The following is a 16,343-nucleotide window of genomic DNA, read 5'->3' as shown; positions in this document are numbered from 1 at the left end:
GTGCATGCTCCTTGAAACTGCAGCTCCTTGCACTGCCCCGGGCCAGCCCCATCGGGGCGATGGTTTTGCTGCCTGGATAGTGTTGTCCATCGTCCTGGTGAAGCAGGTGCATTGCCAGGAGTTCACCCCTGTGCTGCTGTGAAAGTGCACGAGCTTCGCGTGTGCAAATGGATGGGCTCCATTGCCTGAGCACTTACACTGACCTGACGCTGAAAACAGCAGCACGTTAGCACTGCTCTAGGAGGGAAGATGCGCTCCTCTGCTTTACAGACTGAAACGGTGAAGCGACCCTGCAGCAACCAGCCGGTGTAGGTGGAACGAACCTCCGAAGGTGCTTCTCTCAAGGGGTGCAGAGAAGGGCAGGCATGCTGTGGTTGCTAATCCACCCGCCGGCCTGCAGAAGAATGCAAACTCGCTCCTGTGTCACCAAGGAGACAGCCCGGCGTCTCTGTACACAGTGTCTGTCCCGAACACCAGCCGACCTAAACCAGCTCTTGACCTCCTGGAAGAGGCTCCTGCATGAGCTGAGACCCTGCTGCCACGCCACGCCACCCCACCCCGCCCCGCGGCAGGCTGGGCGGTCTGGGGAGAAGGAGCAGGCTCGCTGGCCAGGCAGCAGACAGCTATTCCTCCCTGCCGCGCCTGAAGCCAGGCACAGATGTGGAGGAGCCTCTCCGAGCGCTTTGCTGTGCTGGATGTGACATACTTTGTGAGGCACAAAGGCGAGGTAAGGCCTGGCTGGCAGCAGCGCCCGTGGGCCTGAGCTGCTCTGGAAAATGGATGCAGCGCTGAAAGAGTTAGAGCAAAGATTTCCAGAGCCTTCCCCCATCCGTGGGCAATGCTGGATGCTCTCTAGGAGCTCCAAGACACGCACTGAAAGGACCGGTTGCCTTGGTTGTTCCTGTAAAGCAGCCATGGCTGCTCAGACTAGGCTCTGGGATGCTGGCTGGGAGCAGTGGTCTCAGCCAGAGCAGGGACCACACAGGAGGGTTCCCTGGGGCATTTGCCCTGGCTGCAGATGGCACTTCGGCTCCCCCCAGCAGGGAGTGAATCGCTGTTCGCCTCGGCGTGCTCATGTGAGTCACCATGAGATGAGGGTAGGGGATCTTCAGGCTCAAGGTCCCCTAGGCGGGGGGGAACTAACAAAAGGGATGGAAGGGGAAGGTTTGCGATGCTCGGCGTGCCTGGTAACTCCCCATGTCTCACCAAGCCTGGAAGGATGGTTTTGGTTCAGTCGCCCCTGAACTCAGGGTCAGATGTACCAGGGGGAGCCCCAGGGTACCACAAGGCCATCTCAAACCAGGTGGAAGTGGCAAACGGTCCTGGCCTGGTCCTGGATATGCTTGTGGTGGTTTCCAGAGCTGACCCGAGTGAGCCCGTGTTCCCGCCGTCCACGTACTGTCCCGGAGGAGTCTGCTCAGGTGGTTGCAACCCCATTACCTCACAGCCACAAACAGCGGGTGGCCTGTTCCTGTCCTTGCTCCATTTCCTCCGACTCAGACCCGCTGGAGCCCACTTGCCCTGGGGCAGCTGTGCACAGCACCTAGGGTCCTTCTTGTCCCTTCCCAAGTCAGCTTCTCCCTTCGGTGGGCCACTCCAAGGAGCTCGCTGCTTGCTCTGTCTCCCCAGGTCAATGCCTGTGCTTTCTCTGCCGACTGCCGGCACCTCCTGACTGCCTCGGACGACAGCAGGCTCTTCCTCTGGAATGCTAAAACTGGAGAGCTGCTCTGCAAAGTCACCGGCCACGCAGGTACTGAGCACACACGTACGCAGCCTGGAGACAGTGGGTAGCACCAGAGAGCCAGGGATCTGCAGTGCTCAGGCTGCCTCTGGCCCTGACTCACTGCCAGGTCCCAGCCCACGCAAAGACTGCAGGTACATGATGGCAGGGACAGTCCCTGCACCGACCCCACTCACAGGGAGACAGCAAGGATTAATGTTATCTCTGTGCTGTGAAGGCGCCAAATACCTCCAGGTGGTTTCTAATGTGTAAAAGACCCATTGCGTCCACTGAGCAAAAACCCGCTTTACACACCAGCTACATTAGGATGCCCAGCACTGGGGTGGTGTCAGTTTGCATGAGGGTCCATGGACCAGCAGTAACTTAGCTCATATATGTGCTACCCAAACCATTCATCCAACGAAGAAAGAAAGGGCTTTCCAGCTGGGCCTTCTTTTTGTGTTCTGCTCTCTGCTTTTGCCTTGCTTTGCTCTTCCCTGTTACCCTGTGGTATCTGGACTGCCAGCAGCAGCCTGACCTGCCAGGGATGGAGATGACCTTCAGAATGAGAGGCATGGACAAGCCCAGTGGGGCTCCTCTGCAGGCAGCGAGGATTTGCAGGGAGCTGCAGAGTTGCACCTTGCCTGAATGAAGTGGAGTGGTTTGCAGCCACAGTCCCCTTCAAAGCCAAATGGAGCCTACAGCGAGTCCAGGTCTAAGAGACGACTGCTCATCCTTGCCACCTCCATGTGCTGGACTTGTCATCCCCAACGCTTTGCCTTGCAAAGAGGTCCAGTCTGCAAAGCAGCTGTGTGGACCGCCTGGACCCAAACACGATCCCATGGATCTCATCCCCTTCTTCCCTCCTCACAGGGCCAGTGAAAGACTGCAGGTTCTCTCCAGACTGCGCCCTCTTTGCCAGTGCCTCTCACGACTGCACGGTTCGAGTGTGGGACACGGCAACCGCTGAGTGCATCCACGTGCTGGAAGGTGTGTGAAGAAGAGATCTGGGGCTGCCAGTGTCAGGAGGGAGCTGGAGTGCCCACAGAGGCTGCAGCAAAGGGCAGGGTGCTGGGCTGATAGGGGAGTGAACCCCACACTGCTCAGAACCCCAGTGGCCTCTGGGAGAACAGCAGCAGTGCATGCAAGGCAGGATTGGGCCCTCTGCAGCCAAACTGGGTTCCCAAGGACAACTGTATTCTCCAGACCAGTCATGGAGCCAGACAAACACCAGCCCAGCCAGGGGCAGCTCAGCTGAGTCCAGAGGCAGGGCGCGGCTGCAGCAGACAGGTAGGGGAATGCTCCCAGCCATCAGTGCAGGCATGGACAGGACAGAGGGGCCTGGAAAGCAAACCCAAAAGGCTGCGGTACCAGAAGGGAAAGTCCAAGCTGTTTCAGAAGCCGAGAGGCTTCAGCTTCCCCCTGGTGCTAATGTGGTTAATTACCATGACATGAGCTCCTACAGAGCTGTCAGCAAACCCAGCTGCCACCCTGTGCTCAGAGCTCCTTTGCTCCATTCACGTGACAGCATCTGGCTTGTTATATGGCCCACACAGTTTCCCCCTTGATGTTCTCCAGGTCACTGCAAGAGCGTGGAGACCGTGCGCTTCAGCCCCGATGCCCGGCAGCTCCTGTCAGGAGGCTGGGACCACATGGCCATCCTGTGGGACACGCAGGTAGAGTGGTCTCCAATGCGGCTCCTGTGCCCTGCCTGCTTCATACTTGGAGGCCACGGAAAAGGCCTCCTTCGACATTGATTTCTCCTACCTGCACCCACAGAAGGAAACTACCTCCGTTACCCCAATCCCCGATATTCCCCATTGTATAGGTCTGGGCTGGACACAGGAGGGCAAGACCTCGGGGGGAGTGAAGTACCCATCATGTCACTTGCTCAGAGGGCAAACCCTGAGCATCCTCTGCCCTGTTCAGAGGCGTTTCCCAGGCATGTGGACTACCACTCAAAACAGAACGCAGTGCAGCTCAGCTCCCTGGGACACAGCCGGAGCTCGCAGGGCCAAGCCAGCCCACGGGAGGCACAGCTCGCCCCCTGACCGATGGCACAGAATGTTTTAGAGGCGCCACTTGCCAGCTGCTGCTCCCCTCTCGTCTCTGCAGTTAGGTCAGATGTTAAGGCTCTTCTCTGGGCACCGTGATGTCATTGAAAGCTGCGACTTTTCCCTGAACACGCAGTACCTGGTAATTAATTTTAGTTTCCTGTCATCTTCCTCTCCCTACTGACATGAGTGGTATATTAGCGATTGACAGCATGAAATCTTTCCAATAGAAGATTCTGCCCACTAGGTACTTAGCTGCATGTATCATCAATGATCTGACAGCTCTAATTTCAGAGATTTTGCTATAAGCCCAGTTTCTGTTCTTGTCTGAGGCTTCTGCTGCATCCGGGTGGCGCAGATTTGGCAGGAATTACTGTTTTTAATTTCTTACCAGGCAACTGGCTCCTGGGACCGTACAGTTAAAGTCTGGAGTTTGTGTACAGATGGAGATAACACTCTGGAAGGACATCAGGGCAACGTTAGCTGTGTTTGCTTCTCCGCATCAGGAATGCTGGTAAGAGCCGAGAGCCCTCTCTAGCTTCCTTTGCTGTTCTGAATGACTGCAAACATGAGCACACTGCAGAGAAGATGCTTTTAGAGCACATTCCCCCACCTGTGCAGAGCAGATAAAATCCAGTTAGAGCCTGCCTGCTCATCTCTGGGTTTATCACCTCTTATGCCACATCTCCAGCACCTCTTATTCTGCTCTTTGACTTTCAGGCATCAGGCTCGTGGGACAAGACCGTGCGGATCTGGAATCCATGCAGCGGGGTGCTCATTTTCCTCCTGGAGGGGCATTCATCCTGGGTGAAGAGCGTGTCCTTCTCCAGGGATGGACTGCTGCTGGCCACTGCAGGCTATTCAGAAAGTGTGGGTAACCCCAGCAGAGGGAGCAAGCAGAGAGCTCTGCTGCAATACTGCCTGTCCTGATTACTAAATATGGGCTCTGAAGACTAAGAGGCACATCATACAGCACTCCTTAACGCATGCACCCTGGCTGCTCAAACCCTGGGCCTCTGCAAAGCTAGATCCCTTTGTTACAGAACAAAGCAGGGCCAGACCACTGGCTCCTAGCAAGCTAGCAATGCAGTCCTCAGATGGGCAAAGGTGGGGTATCTTATTGTCCCTCTCACAATGCCACGTCACAGGACTGCTTAGGAACTGGCACGCATTTTGGCACATGCTGAACCAACCCTCTCTCTCTGGTTAGCATATTTTAAGCTACAAAACCTCCACAAGCAGTGAAACCAGCTTGCACTGAAATTAATTTCTCTGCAAATTAGTCATTTTCTGTCTGGGGTGTGGGGGTGTCTCATGAAATCCAGAGTTCCTCTGGCACACAGTGTTAAAGCTGCATTACTGCCCACAGCATTACTTCCACAGCACCTTAAGCCTCTTCAAATACTTTAGAGTTGAAGGAACCTCTCTAGTGGCAGGTGCAGCTCACTGCTTTGAAGATCAATTGTTTTTGTAAAGCAAACTATTAATTGGCTCTGCATTTTACAGGTGAAAGTGTGGGACTCCAGAACAGGGAAGTGTATAGAAACTTTAGAGGTAACATTTACTTCTTTAACCCAGTCAACTTTCTACCGACACTTGATGTCACTCAAACAAAGGCTAAACTTAATTTGTTATGACATATAATATCAACCCATCTTGCTGCCCATGTTCAAACTGGAAGATGAGAGTTGTCTCCATAAGCTCCTGATGGTTGAGTTGGAATAAGTAGTTTTCTCTTCCCATCCTGCAGCATCATGCTGTGTACTAGCCAACAACTGCTGCTTTACTGCAAAGGCTACACCTAAAAGTGTTTGTGTGCAGCTTCCATGCACAACTCACTCCAGAACCGCATGATCAATAATGCACCCTCAGTCACCAGGAGGTGGTAGGGCAAGAAACCCAGCAACAGAATTTCACAGGCCAAGACATGTTTCTAGCTGCAAAAGGCAATGCTTTAAGCTCTAGACCACAGATCATTACAATGGCCCTCCAGATCCCCTAGAAATAGTGCTTTAAGGAACAGGAACATATCTCTGAATCTGAACCAAGACTTTATTGGCAGGTGATGTTGGATCAAGCCTCTAGCTGCATCTTCAGCCCAGATGGTGCTCTTCTAGTCTCAGGAGCTGCCGCCCAAGATGAACAACTGCAGGAGGGGAAAAGGGAAACCTGGAGAACAGTGTGAGAGCTAAACCATCGTGCTTCAATAGGGAAAGGAAATGGTCAAGTGCCGAGTGAGAACTAGAAAGGGACGTTATCAGACATGGCCAGTTCCTGAGAGCAAATGATCAGCCTGCCCATGGCAGGTTGGTACAAGTCCACCTAACAGTGATGTGCTGCTACCCAAATGACCACAGCTCTGAACTCCAGGATAATCCCCTGGTGGCATTATGACATCCCATAGGTCCTTCTCGAGTATCTGGGTCCAATGTCTCCTCCTACTCGGGGATACACAGGAGTAGAAGGGCACTGAGTAATAAAAGCACTAAGGCTTACTAAAAGTTGAACACATGCCCGAAACCTGGACCAACTGGGACTGACTGCACTGCATATCAAAAAAATGCAATGAGAAAGCAACCTGGCAACTGCCTCTTAGCTCCAATTTAACGTTTAAAGAGGACCACTAGCTTCTCAGTAGATGAACTAATGCACCCAAAGTGGTAATTCAGTACAAAACACTACCAGTTATTCACCTGGGGAACTACATTTAGGGGTGAAAAGCTGAAGAGTGGCCTTTCACTATCAGATTGCACCATAAACTGTAATTGTCTTCCCGTAACTTCACAGTAACCAGATACAAGCCCAATCATTCTTCTCACACAAGGACCTGAAAGCAGCATGCAAAATCCCTCCAACCAGCATGCAGAGCGAGGGACTGGCAGAGGGGGTGGGCAGTGTGTACAAATCAGGACAGAAAGGAGCCTGCAGATGGCAGAGAATACATGATCTCAAAGAGTCTGGTTTTCACATCATACCTATACTTTTCATCTCCCGCCCACCACCACCAGGTCCACCCAAGCGTGTGCGTAATAATCCACAAGTTTTGAAAATAAAAAATGTGATGGAGAAAGGCTGCGGTGAATCTCATGAAAGGTGAGGCTCAGACAACTTATGTTACAAGGCCTCAGTACACAACGCTCAAGTTTCAGATTATCACATCTTCACAGGACTGAAGTTCAAGGTAATGATAAATTTTGTCAAGCCGAAAAAGCAAACTGAACCTTGTATAAAAAAGAAAAAGAAGAATAGCTTGCTGGAGGCTACAAAGACCTCATCAGCGTGCATTATTCTCTCAGAGGGAGGCCGTCCCTGTAAATTGAAGATTAAGGCTGCAGAAAGCCAGCCAGCCCAGCAACACTTCAAACACCTGCTGAAAGAGTCGTACTGGTAGTCCAAGCACTACTGATAATGCTGTCATCACTAGTGATCATCTGTAAATGGGTCTAACTGGGCACCAGATGGCTTAAAGTGATAAATACAGCATTGTGTAGATAACGAGAATGACAGTGCAGACATTTTTGGTGTCCTAGCAGTGGATCTAGAATCCCTTGTCAAAAAAAGAACTCAGATGTATAAAAATCACTGCTCAGAATAAATTTCTGGGAAAGAACAATCTTCAATTTCAGTGAAACCCACCATGCACTTTGCAAGGTTTGTCTACTTTCCATGCACAGTGGGTCGGTGTTGTTTGGAATGGAACCAGAAAAAACCCAAAGGTAAGTTTACTGATTCTAGAGGGTCCGTCTCCCCACCACTAATATGATGATCTGTTTAGTACACAATCTTTATGCTGAAGTTCTGAAAGAGAAATCTGAATGTAAATGCTTGTCTCCAAAATAAAGTGTAGCAACTTAAGATATTTGCAAAAACTTACTTGCTTAGAGTATAAGGCTGCACTTTAGAATAGCTTTCCATGCTGTCTTTTATAAACTGAGCACTATAATGCAAATACTGACGGCAAATTAATGCCAGCATCTTCAAAGCTGCTTAATATGGCTTCCATGGCTTCTACGTGGAGTTTCCTCCCATTCAATGGTACCATAAACTGACAAGCTCTTAATCTGACTAATAGAATTACACACAAGCATCTATATCCAAGAGTTGCTCAACAGCATGGTGTTTAATATGGACTAATGGACGCCAATATAATTAACGAATGTTTAGCATACAAAGGGTTTATGCCTTAACAGCATACTTCCGGACTGGGTATAAGCGTTCTTTTCTCTGCTGTTTTTTGGTCTTCAAATGTTCTTCATGCTTGTTTAGTCTGCGGCGCATGGCACGAGTCTTCTTGGGCCGCAGGTCAAGAGGCTTGTACTTTTTGCCCTGTTTGCAGAAATATACAAGTTAGCCTCAGAACTTTTGGAACAGCAGGGATACACGAAGTACAGTATAGGTAATCTCTAGCGCTAGGCTTAAAATGGGCAGGATCACAGAGCTCAACTGCCTATATGCACAAGAGACGGCAGAAGGGTAATCTTCTGCCAGCCCTGGAGTCTGACCAAGCTGTATTCTGACAACATTACTGCATTCATGCCCATTCATTTCTAGCCTCTTTGCTAGAAGTCATGATATGCACTTTAATGCATTAGCAAGCAGGTGTGTCCCACCTACCAATCACTACTGCTTTCATAGTGGTCAGGACTGCAATGCAGAAAACCTGACTGTATGAATCCCAAGCCTGCCTGTCCTTCTCAAAACATTACCTGAGCACCTGCTCCAAATAAGCCCATTCAACAGTGAAGAACAAGGCCCCAAATGATAAAGCACCTCCCAGCCTTGGAGTAGCCTGCTTTAGTGTTCCTATGAACTTTTAAGACAGGAAAATAAAGGCTAGCAAGCAGCACACACTTCAGAATCAAGGGTCTACAACTGTACCTGCTGGAAAGCCCACTCAACCAGGTAAGCGATATGCTACCCAGCAGAAGACTTCTTTAGCAAGAGCAGATTCACACTGCCTCTACCAAGTTCAGAGCAGTGCTGGGTGTTAGCCTTGCAATAAACAATACCTTGACAAAGGACCACTATACTTAACGAAAACTACTGAGACAGAGTTTGTAGGCAGAGGTTCAGTTCTTCCTACAACTGGCTGGGTTTCACCCAACCAACCTTGATGTTGGAAAACAACAAGAAAGAGGCTCAGCATTGAGTACAAAATGGAACTTGCCTTGTAGAACTTCCTCAGGTTCTCCTTCTGGGTCTGGTTGATGACAGTCAGCACTCGGGCAATGGATTTACGGACAACCCGGCTGCACAGGGTGAAGACAGATTTCAGGACATAGACCATAAAAGACTAAAAACGGACGTATCTGTGGATGAGTGTGGAAGAGCTCAAATGCATACCATGCAGCTCTGTCACCCCAGCAGTGCTCCTGACTGTGCTGGAACCTTACCAGCAATCTCATAGTGATCTACATCTTACTGGGCTGGAACCTCCCCTCTCCCCAGAGAAGCAGCAAACTCCCTCCCCCTCTTCTTTCAAATCCATGCTGATTACATCCAACCAAGCTCCTCTTCTGGCAAAGGGACGTAATAAGCATCTCACGCTGCAACACAGAGGGGTTGCAACATGACAGGAGTAGGTTTAAAATGAACTCAAGGAAGTTCTCTTTCACCCAGTGTGGAATTAGAGGTGGGACCAGAGATGATGGAAGCTGAGAGTTTGGCCAGATTCAAGAAATGGTTGGACACATCCTTTAAGGAAAGGGGCATCTGTCACTACGGAGCCTGGGCATGAAGGGCATGGCCTGAATCCAAACTCCCTTGACTCTTGAGTCTGCGGAAGAGAAGCCTGAGGGGGACTGGATAGCAGCCTCCAGCTCCCTGCATGGTGGGTACAGAGAGGATGGAGCTGGACTATTCTCAGTGGGGGGCAGATGACAGGACAAGGAGAAACGGGCATCTGTACATATGCACGCACCGCAGCACTGGACGCTTTTAAAAACACTTAGCACGTCTATTTGTACAAATGGCGAAATGCACATCAGCGCTGAGAAGATGGTGGCGGCAGGCTTCTGAGTGAACATGCATCGAAGGTGTTTTAGTCCGCTACCATTTTGTACACATTTTGCTTATACAAATGCACATGCTGCACCACCAGGTGCATTGGCTTGCACACTCTGCAGACTCGATTAATCAAGTCTGCTCCAACGGGCTGGATTTCGGGATATTGGAGCAGAAAAAGGGACATCTATAAATGCCAAATGGGCTCAAGCTGCAGCAAGGGAAATCGAGGTTGGGCATTAGAAAAAAGCCTCTCATGAGAAGCAGGCTTCCCAGAGAGGTGGGGGAGTCTCCATCTTTAGTGTTTAAGCCCCCGCTAGGCTGGGATGATGTAGGGGTCTCCATCCTTGGAGGTGCTGAAGACCCAGCTCCACAATGCCTTGGCTGGGATGATGTAGACAGGTCTGGTACTGCTTTGGCCGTGGGGCTGGACTAGACGCAACCTCCTGAGCTCCCTTCCCACCCTCCTCATGTAGGGTTCAAGGTACTGAAATAGTGGTAAGCGAAGCTGGGGCAGCACAGACCCCAGCATCCGCCCCCTGCTGTGATGCCCCACCCCGCGGATGGGGCTCACGATAGCCACCGAGGGACACGCGAAGCGCGCAGGGAGGGGAGCGAGGCCCCAGGCAGCCCCAGGCGGGTGGGCTCCCATCCGCCCCGCCGGGCCCCGCACTCACATCTTGGAGAGCTTGGAGGCGGCGCCGCCGGTCACCTTGGCCACGCGCAACTGGGACAACTCCACCTTGAGGTCGTCCAGCTGCTTCAGCAGCTCCTCCTTCTTCTTCCCTCGCAGGTCGCGGGCCTTGATCTTGGCCTGCGGGGGGGAGCAGGGTCAGGCCCGGCCCGGCCCCGCACCCCGCTCAGCACGGGGCTCTCTCTTCCGCCCGGTCTCCCCACCCCAAGAGCGGCGGCGCTGCGGGCGGCGGGCCCGCGCTGACCCCTACCCACCGCGCCCCACCCCCGCGCCCCGGGCCCGCGCCGATGGCGGCGGATGGTGGCCGACAGTGGCGCGCAGCTCTACTCACCATGATGGCGTCGGCGGCGGAAAGGACGGTAGCCGCGCGCGACCACTGCGCGCAGGCGCCGCCAGCGGAAGCGACCAATTCGTGCCGAGGAGGGGGGAGCGGGGAGGAGCCAGGGGCGGCACTAAGAGCCCTCCTCCCCCCGCGGGCGGCACAGTGGTAGCGGCCGCAGCTGCAGGTGCGAGGTGAAGGGAGCCGCCGGTCGCACGTGTGACGTTATACTCGTACGGGCACACTTATGAGGGTGTGCCCAGGCGTCCACGTGTGTGAGCGTGCCCGTGGGGGGTCACACATGAGAGGGTTTGCCTAAGGGGGGAGCCCAGATGGTCACACGTCTCAGGGTATGCACGAGGGGTCACACATGAGGGCGTGCACAGGGGGTGACACGCATGGAAGGGGGTGTGCCCAGTCACAGGAGGCTGCACACAAGGGCATGCCCAGGTGGGTGACATGTGTAAGGATGCGTACGAGGGGTCACACACGTGAGGGTGCACACGAGGGTATGCTCGGGGGAGGGGGGGAGACACGTGTGAGCGGTCGCACACGAGCGGCGCCCGGGGTAACGTGCGCAGGGTGCTGGGGGCGGGACAGTTGGTGGGCGCAGCGCCGCTCCTGGCCACACGGTGGCGCCGCCGCCCCCGGCACCGCCGCGCCGCTCGTATCCAGGCAGCCGGCGCCGCTCAACCTACGCTGCTAGGGCGGTGACGGCAGACTGGCGGGCGCTGAGGCCAATCCGTGCGTGGCGTCGCCGCCCCGCCGAGCGCCTGACCAATCGACGCGCCACGGGGGCGGGGTGAGGCCGCCCCCAGCCTGGTGCGAGGCGGCACACCAGCGCTCCCGCAGCCGGAGCGGTCGCAGTGGCAGCGGTAGCTTCGCCCAGGACCTGGCGGAGGCGGCGCGGATGGTGAGAGGAGCCGCCCGGCAGCGCCTGCCCCGCACTGGCCCGGCCTCCAGGTAGGCAGCAGTGGGGGCGGGGCGGGCACCTGAGGCGCCCCCCTCCCCTCGGCCGCCTCTCACCGCCTTTCTCTGTTCGCCCGCAGGACCCCCGGCCTGGCCGAGAAGCCTTCGCGCAAGCGCAAGAGCAGGTGAGGCGATGCCGGCCCCGCCGCTAGGGGGTGCATGTGCGCTGCTCTGGCCCCGCCGCTAGGGGGCGCATGCGCGCGGGGCTTCGCTGCCTGGCAGGCGGCTCATGCGCATTGTGAGGCCTGCTGGAGGCGGGGTGGGGCCCTAGTGTCAGGGTGGTGGGTCTCCTGGCTGGGCCATGGCCACCCTGCACCAGCCCTGGAGCACCCATGCCAGCATCCTCCAGGGCTCCTGAGTCCCTGCCCTTGTCCTGTCCAGCTCCCCATGCTTGTCTATGGGTGACAGGTCCCAGAGGCACCCACTTATGATATGTGTGGAGCTGTCCTTCCGGAGAGGGAGCTGAGTAGGCTGCCCACAGCTGGGGCTGGTTTGCAGCCAACCTGCATGCTGGCATCACCAGCCCATCCTTTGTTTTGGATGACAAGACTGGGTAGTGGAGGGTTTAGCCAGACTGGCTCCAATCTCCCGCCATTCACAGTGGAATGGCTTTCCGGGATCTATCTGGAGGTGCTGGTGTATGCCTGGGGCCAGCAGCAGGCCCCACTAGCCTATACTCATGTTTTGTCTCCTTCAGGGAGCTCTAGCAGAAATTCCATGCCGTCCTTACCCTCGTTAGTGTCTGGGGTGGGAGATCTGGGGTGGTGAGGGCAGGTGTTTGAGGTGCCTTGCCGTGTAGACCTGCTGTGCTGTGGATTAGACAGCAAGGTGATTGAGTGCTGGAGTGTACAGGGAGCTTGTCTGCACTGTCTCTTCCACCACTGCTACCAGCAGCATAGCTGAGATGGTGGTGGCAGCAGCTGGGAATCTTAGCCAAAGCATCCTAGTGTAGACGTTGCTGTAGTGGCTCGCAGATGCAGCTACTCTAGAATGTGCTCACTGACCTTATGTGAACCTGCTTGCATAACAGTTGTTGCTTTCATTGCTCAGTCCATCGAATGAGTAAGTGATTAAGATCCTCAGTATCACACCTGACTAGATTAGACTTGTAGAAAAAGACATTTAATTTCTCACTAAGATTAATCTGCTCTCCCTTCACGCTCTGAATGGTTTTGGTGAACTAAGTAGTAATTATTTTAACCGGAAAAAACACTGAGTCACTGAATGACAAGCAAAGAGCATCCTTTTCCATCAGTTGGTACTGCCAAAATAGGGCAGATAGAATTTGCAAGCATAGTAGCTAAAGCCTCATGCTGTGCACTACAGAAAATGAGGCATTTTTTACAGAAACCATTTGTGAAGAAGGGAGAGTCTTTCTACTCTTTTGCTACAGAGAGAACCATCTGACTTTGGAGCAGAGAAGTAAAAAAAATAAAATACTGCAATTCTCCTGAGGATCAATTTCCTAAGTAAAAATTGGAAGACTTCCTGCCCTAGGGCACTAGGGTGGCCTAGGTGAAATTCCAGCTGCAAGGAGAGCAGAGGTAACAGCACCATTGTGAGCATTCACAGTGCCTCATGTGAAAGGTAGTGTCTGCATTGGGGTAGCGATACAGGTGTGTGGCACTTGGAAGAAGAATCATAGACTCAGTGGAGGGACCTAGACAGATCATCTAGTCCGAAGAAATAACTTGTTTTGAGTTATTCCCTAAAAGAATAATAGTGACAACAGAGATACGTAAACTTTGTGTACTTAACGCTTTGTAGACAAACCGCTAGGAGCTTATATCCTGCAAACATTCATCTGAAAAATGGCAGTAGAAAAATAACTTTGCCAAAGGATTGTGCTGCATAAATATACCATTTACAATGTGTTGGATTCCTACCAAGCTGCAAATTGTTTCCTTGCTAAGTAAAACAATTTTGATTTAAATCTAGAGAAGTTGCTACTAGAAAAATAAGCCTAAGAGCAAAGATGAGCAGATAAACGTAGGGCATGACTGCTGTCACTTTAATACCTTCTGTCAGAGCAGCAGGTATTCCTGACAGTCGCAATGAACAAGGAGAACACTGTGCCTAGACATTCATCAGGGTGAAGCTGCTCTCATTTCTCAGGCTGCAATGTTCAACTCCCTTGTTCTAGCAAGTAACAAGAGAGGGGTTTGGTTGCTGTTCTGTTCAGTTAATGTCTGCAACATGCTTGTGTTTGTCATCCAGAGGACACAAAAATGTGCAGCCCTTATTCTGTTATGATTCATACAGTGTCTGGCACTTCAGAGCTCTGGTTTGTCATGGGGGCAAGGGCAGTTATGGACTGCTGCAGTACAGTTATAAATATTCCATTCTTGCTTTACACCCTGTTGAGCTCAATGGAAGGAGTCCTGAACTGAACCAATGTGAATGAGTGGAGCATTGGGTCTGTGCATAGGTACGGATTTGATCATCTGGATTCATTGTCTTGTTGGCTTATTGCATGCTCATTATGCTGTGGAAGAAGAGTTCCAGCATAAAAGTCTGGAGTCTCCTGAGATGTTACACATCCCCAACTGTTTAATATAATCTGCTGAGGCTGTATTTTTTTTAAGTGAACACTACAGTAAAACTTGAGAGGCTCTTTACAGAAATGTGTGCAGTGATGTGGCACTTCTGTGTCCTAAGCAAGACTGATGGAAAGAAAGCCAGGGCCTGTGTAGGCAGGTCTCCTGTGCATTTCTATGGGGATCTGGTCTGAGTGATGACTGCAGACTAGGGCCTTGCCTGTAATGTAGGCTGCTTGCCATGAGCTTGCTGACTCCACCCTGGGAGTGTGATTTCAGACAGCCCTCTCAGCACCTCTGTCTTTAGCCAGTCTCTTGTAGCGCACAGGAATGGACTGTGCCTGTGTGGGAGCAGCAGGGTAAGGGTCAGGCAGAGGTCTGCTTCTATAAAGTACGGTAGCTAGTTGCCAACATAAATATCACCTAGCAGTTTACATGTGCTGAGGGAGCTGAGTGCAGCCCTGGAATAAAAATGGCACAGAGTAACCATCAATCTGGTTCCCTGAAGTGAAGAGTGATGGCAAAAAGCTTGGGGGGAACAACAGGTCTGGATCCTTTGAAGTCTTGTTAATTATTGCTGTTATTACAACAGAACAAAGCCCAAGAACTGAATTACTTGATATAATTATAGCCTCCCTTTGACTGCCGAAGCCAGCATAGGGATTTTCCTGCCAAGTGATAAAAGAATTGGTCCAGAAATGATTTCTATTCTGGAGGGCAAAGCTTTGGGACACTGATACTCTGCACGTAATTGCTGCCAGCATGCCTTGACCCTGACTTGGAGGGAAGGGAGCAAACAAACCAAACCAATCAAATGGCTCTCTCTCAGCTAGTACTGCCTTCTTGCTTATCAGAGTAAGTTCCAGTTGGAAAGCAGCCACCAACACCCTGGCTGAGAATGTTAACAAGATGTAGAATGAGATGATTACTGCCCTCTGGTTCAGGAGCTGGCCTCAAGTGTTTTTTGGGCTATCCAGTCAATAAGCCCACTTGCTTTAAGTACATCTTGTTAACTCTCATGGTGCCAGTGCAGCAGCATCTCTTTGGATTGAATTGGTGTCTGCATATCAAAGGGTTAAAAACATCAGTGACTTTCGGAGGAAGAAAAAAAACCTATCCTGTAACTCAGATGCTTTCCAGGAACTTGGCTGCTCTAGATGCGAGAGGCATGTGCTTTTCCACACTGCTTTAGGTGATGGCTTAGTTCAACAGGGCCCAGATCTGGCTCAGTCAATAGTTGTGTTGGCAACTTGCCACTGAACATGCATAAAATGGAGCTGACTGACTCCCCCCTCAGCTCATATATTGAGGGGGCAGCCCAAAAATACCACGGGTCCCATATGCCTTGCTGTAGCTCAGCTTGGCTGCTTGGGTCATACTGGGATGTATGTTATTCGCATCATGAACTGCTGTGTTAAAGCCCCATGGGTTGTATTGAGCCCCTGCACCACATTTTAGTGGTTTGTCATGTTAGCTCTTATATTCAACCCTTGCTGTGCCTCTTCCTCCCACATCTTTCACTTTCTCACACTGGCTTCTTGCAGTGCTGCAGACCTGTGCAAAGTAACAGCTCATTCGCAGATTGGTGCCGTGATCCTGTTGTATAATCAAGCCGACACACAACTAGCAAACACTGACTGCTGCAGACAAATTGTGAGCAAGTAAATCATTAAGTACCGTATTTTTCGGACCATAAGACGCACTTTTTTCCCCCCAAAAGTGGGGGGAAAACGAGGGTGTGTCTTATGGTCCGAAGGTGTGTGTCCCGGGGAGACGGGGCGGAGCTTGCCCGCGGAGGCGGCGGAGCCCGAGCGGGACATCCGCCACTTGTTTAGACCGGAAGCCGGCGCCCGTGCCGGTGGCCGGGAGCCGGCAATAAAAATGGCCGGCCGGAACAGACGGGGCAGGAGTCCGAAGGAGGGACTCGCTGCCGCGGAGCCTGAGGCTCCAGGAGGGGTGCGTCTTATGGTCCGGTGCGTCTTATGGTCCGAAAAATACGGTAGTTCAGCTTGTGGAGTCTCGCGAGCTGGGTTATGTGTACCCTTAG

General features: G+C 52.3%; 3 protein-coding genes across 8 annotated transcripts in view; 2 read left to right on the top strand and 1 right to left on the bottom strand.

The window, feature by feature from the left end:
* The first annotated feature begins 658 nt into the window (after window positions 1-658).
* On the top strand, window positions 659-8,007 carry WDR38 (WD repeat domain 38). The gene is made up of 9 exons (XM_090022557.1): window positions 659-727; window positions 1,630-1,750; window positions 2,594-2,710; window positions 3,299-3,396; window positions 3,836-3,916; window positions 4,169-4,288; window positions 4,495-4,644; window positions 5,281-5,328; window positions 5,837-8,007. Exons 1-9 carry the CDS (start codon window positions 659-661, stop codon window positions 5,957-5,959), a joined length of 927 nt encoding a protein of 308 aa, XP_089878683.1. The 3' UTR covers window positions 5,960-8,007.
* RPL35 (ribosomal protein L35) lies at window positions 7,868-10,949 on the bottom strand. The gene is made up of 4 exons (XM_090022513.1): window positions 10,803-10,949; window positions 10,455-10,591; window positions 8,942-9,023; window positions 7,868-8,100 (listed from the first exon to the last, which is right to left on the bottom strand). Exons 1-4 carry the CDS (start codon window positions 10,803-10,805, stop codon window positions 7,951-7,953), a joined length of 372 nt encoding a protein of 123 aa, XP_089878639.1. The 5' UTR covers window positions 10,806-10,949; the 3' UTR covers window positions 7,868-7,950.
* A 660-nt stretch (window positions 10,950-11,609) lies between these two features.
* The window catches only part of SCAI (suppressor of cancer cell invasion), a 75,681-nt gene continuing 70,947 nt past the window's right edge, over window positions 11,610-16,343 (top strand). For 5 of the 6 annotated variants that reach the window (XR_016438454.1, XR_016438456.1, XR_016438455.1 and 2 more), the window contains exons 1-2: window positions 11,610-11,753; window positions 11,840-11,884. Coding sequence is in view for 2 of the 6 variants with exons in the window: in XM_090021603.1 (XP_089877729.1) it covers window positions 11,701-11,753; window positions 11,840-11,884 (98 nt within the window). In the remaining 4 variants the exon portion in view is untranslated. The remainder of the gene's footprint in view (window positions 11,754-11,839; window positions 11,885-16,343) is intronic. The other variant, XM_090021604.1, reaches the window with a different exon arrangement.

This window comes from Crocodylus siamensis, chromosome 11 (genome assembly GCF_052110815.1).
Source record: "Crocodylus siamensis isolate JL-2025a chromosome 11, ASM5211081v1, whole genome shotgun sequence".
In the NCBI taxonomy this organism is placed as follows: domain Eukaryota; kingdom Metazoa; phylum Chordata; order Crocodylia; family Crocodylidae; genus Crocodylus; species Crocodylus siamensis.
Note: the sequence above shows the minus strand (reverse complement) of the source record. Positions and strands in the feature narration are given on the sequence as shown.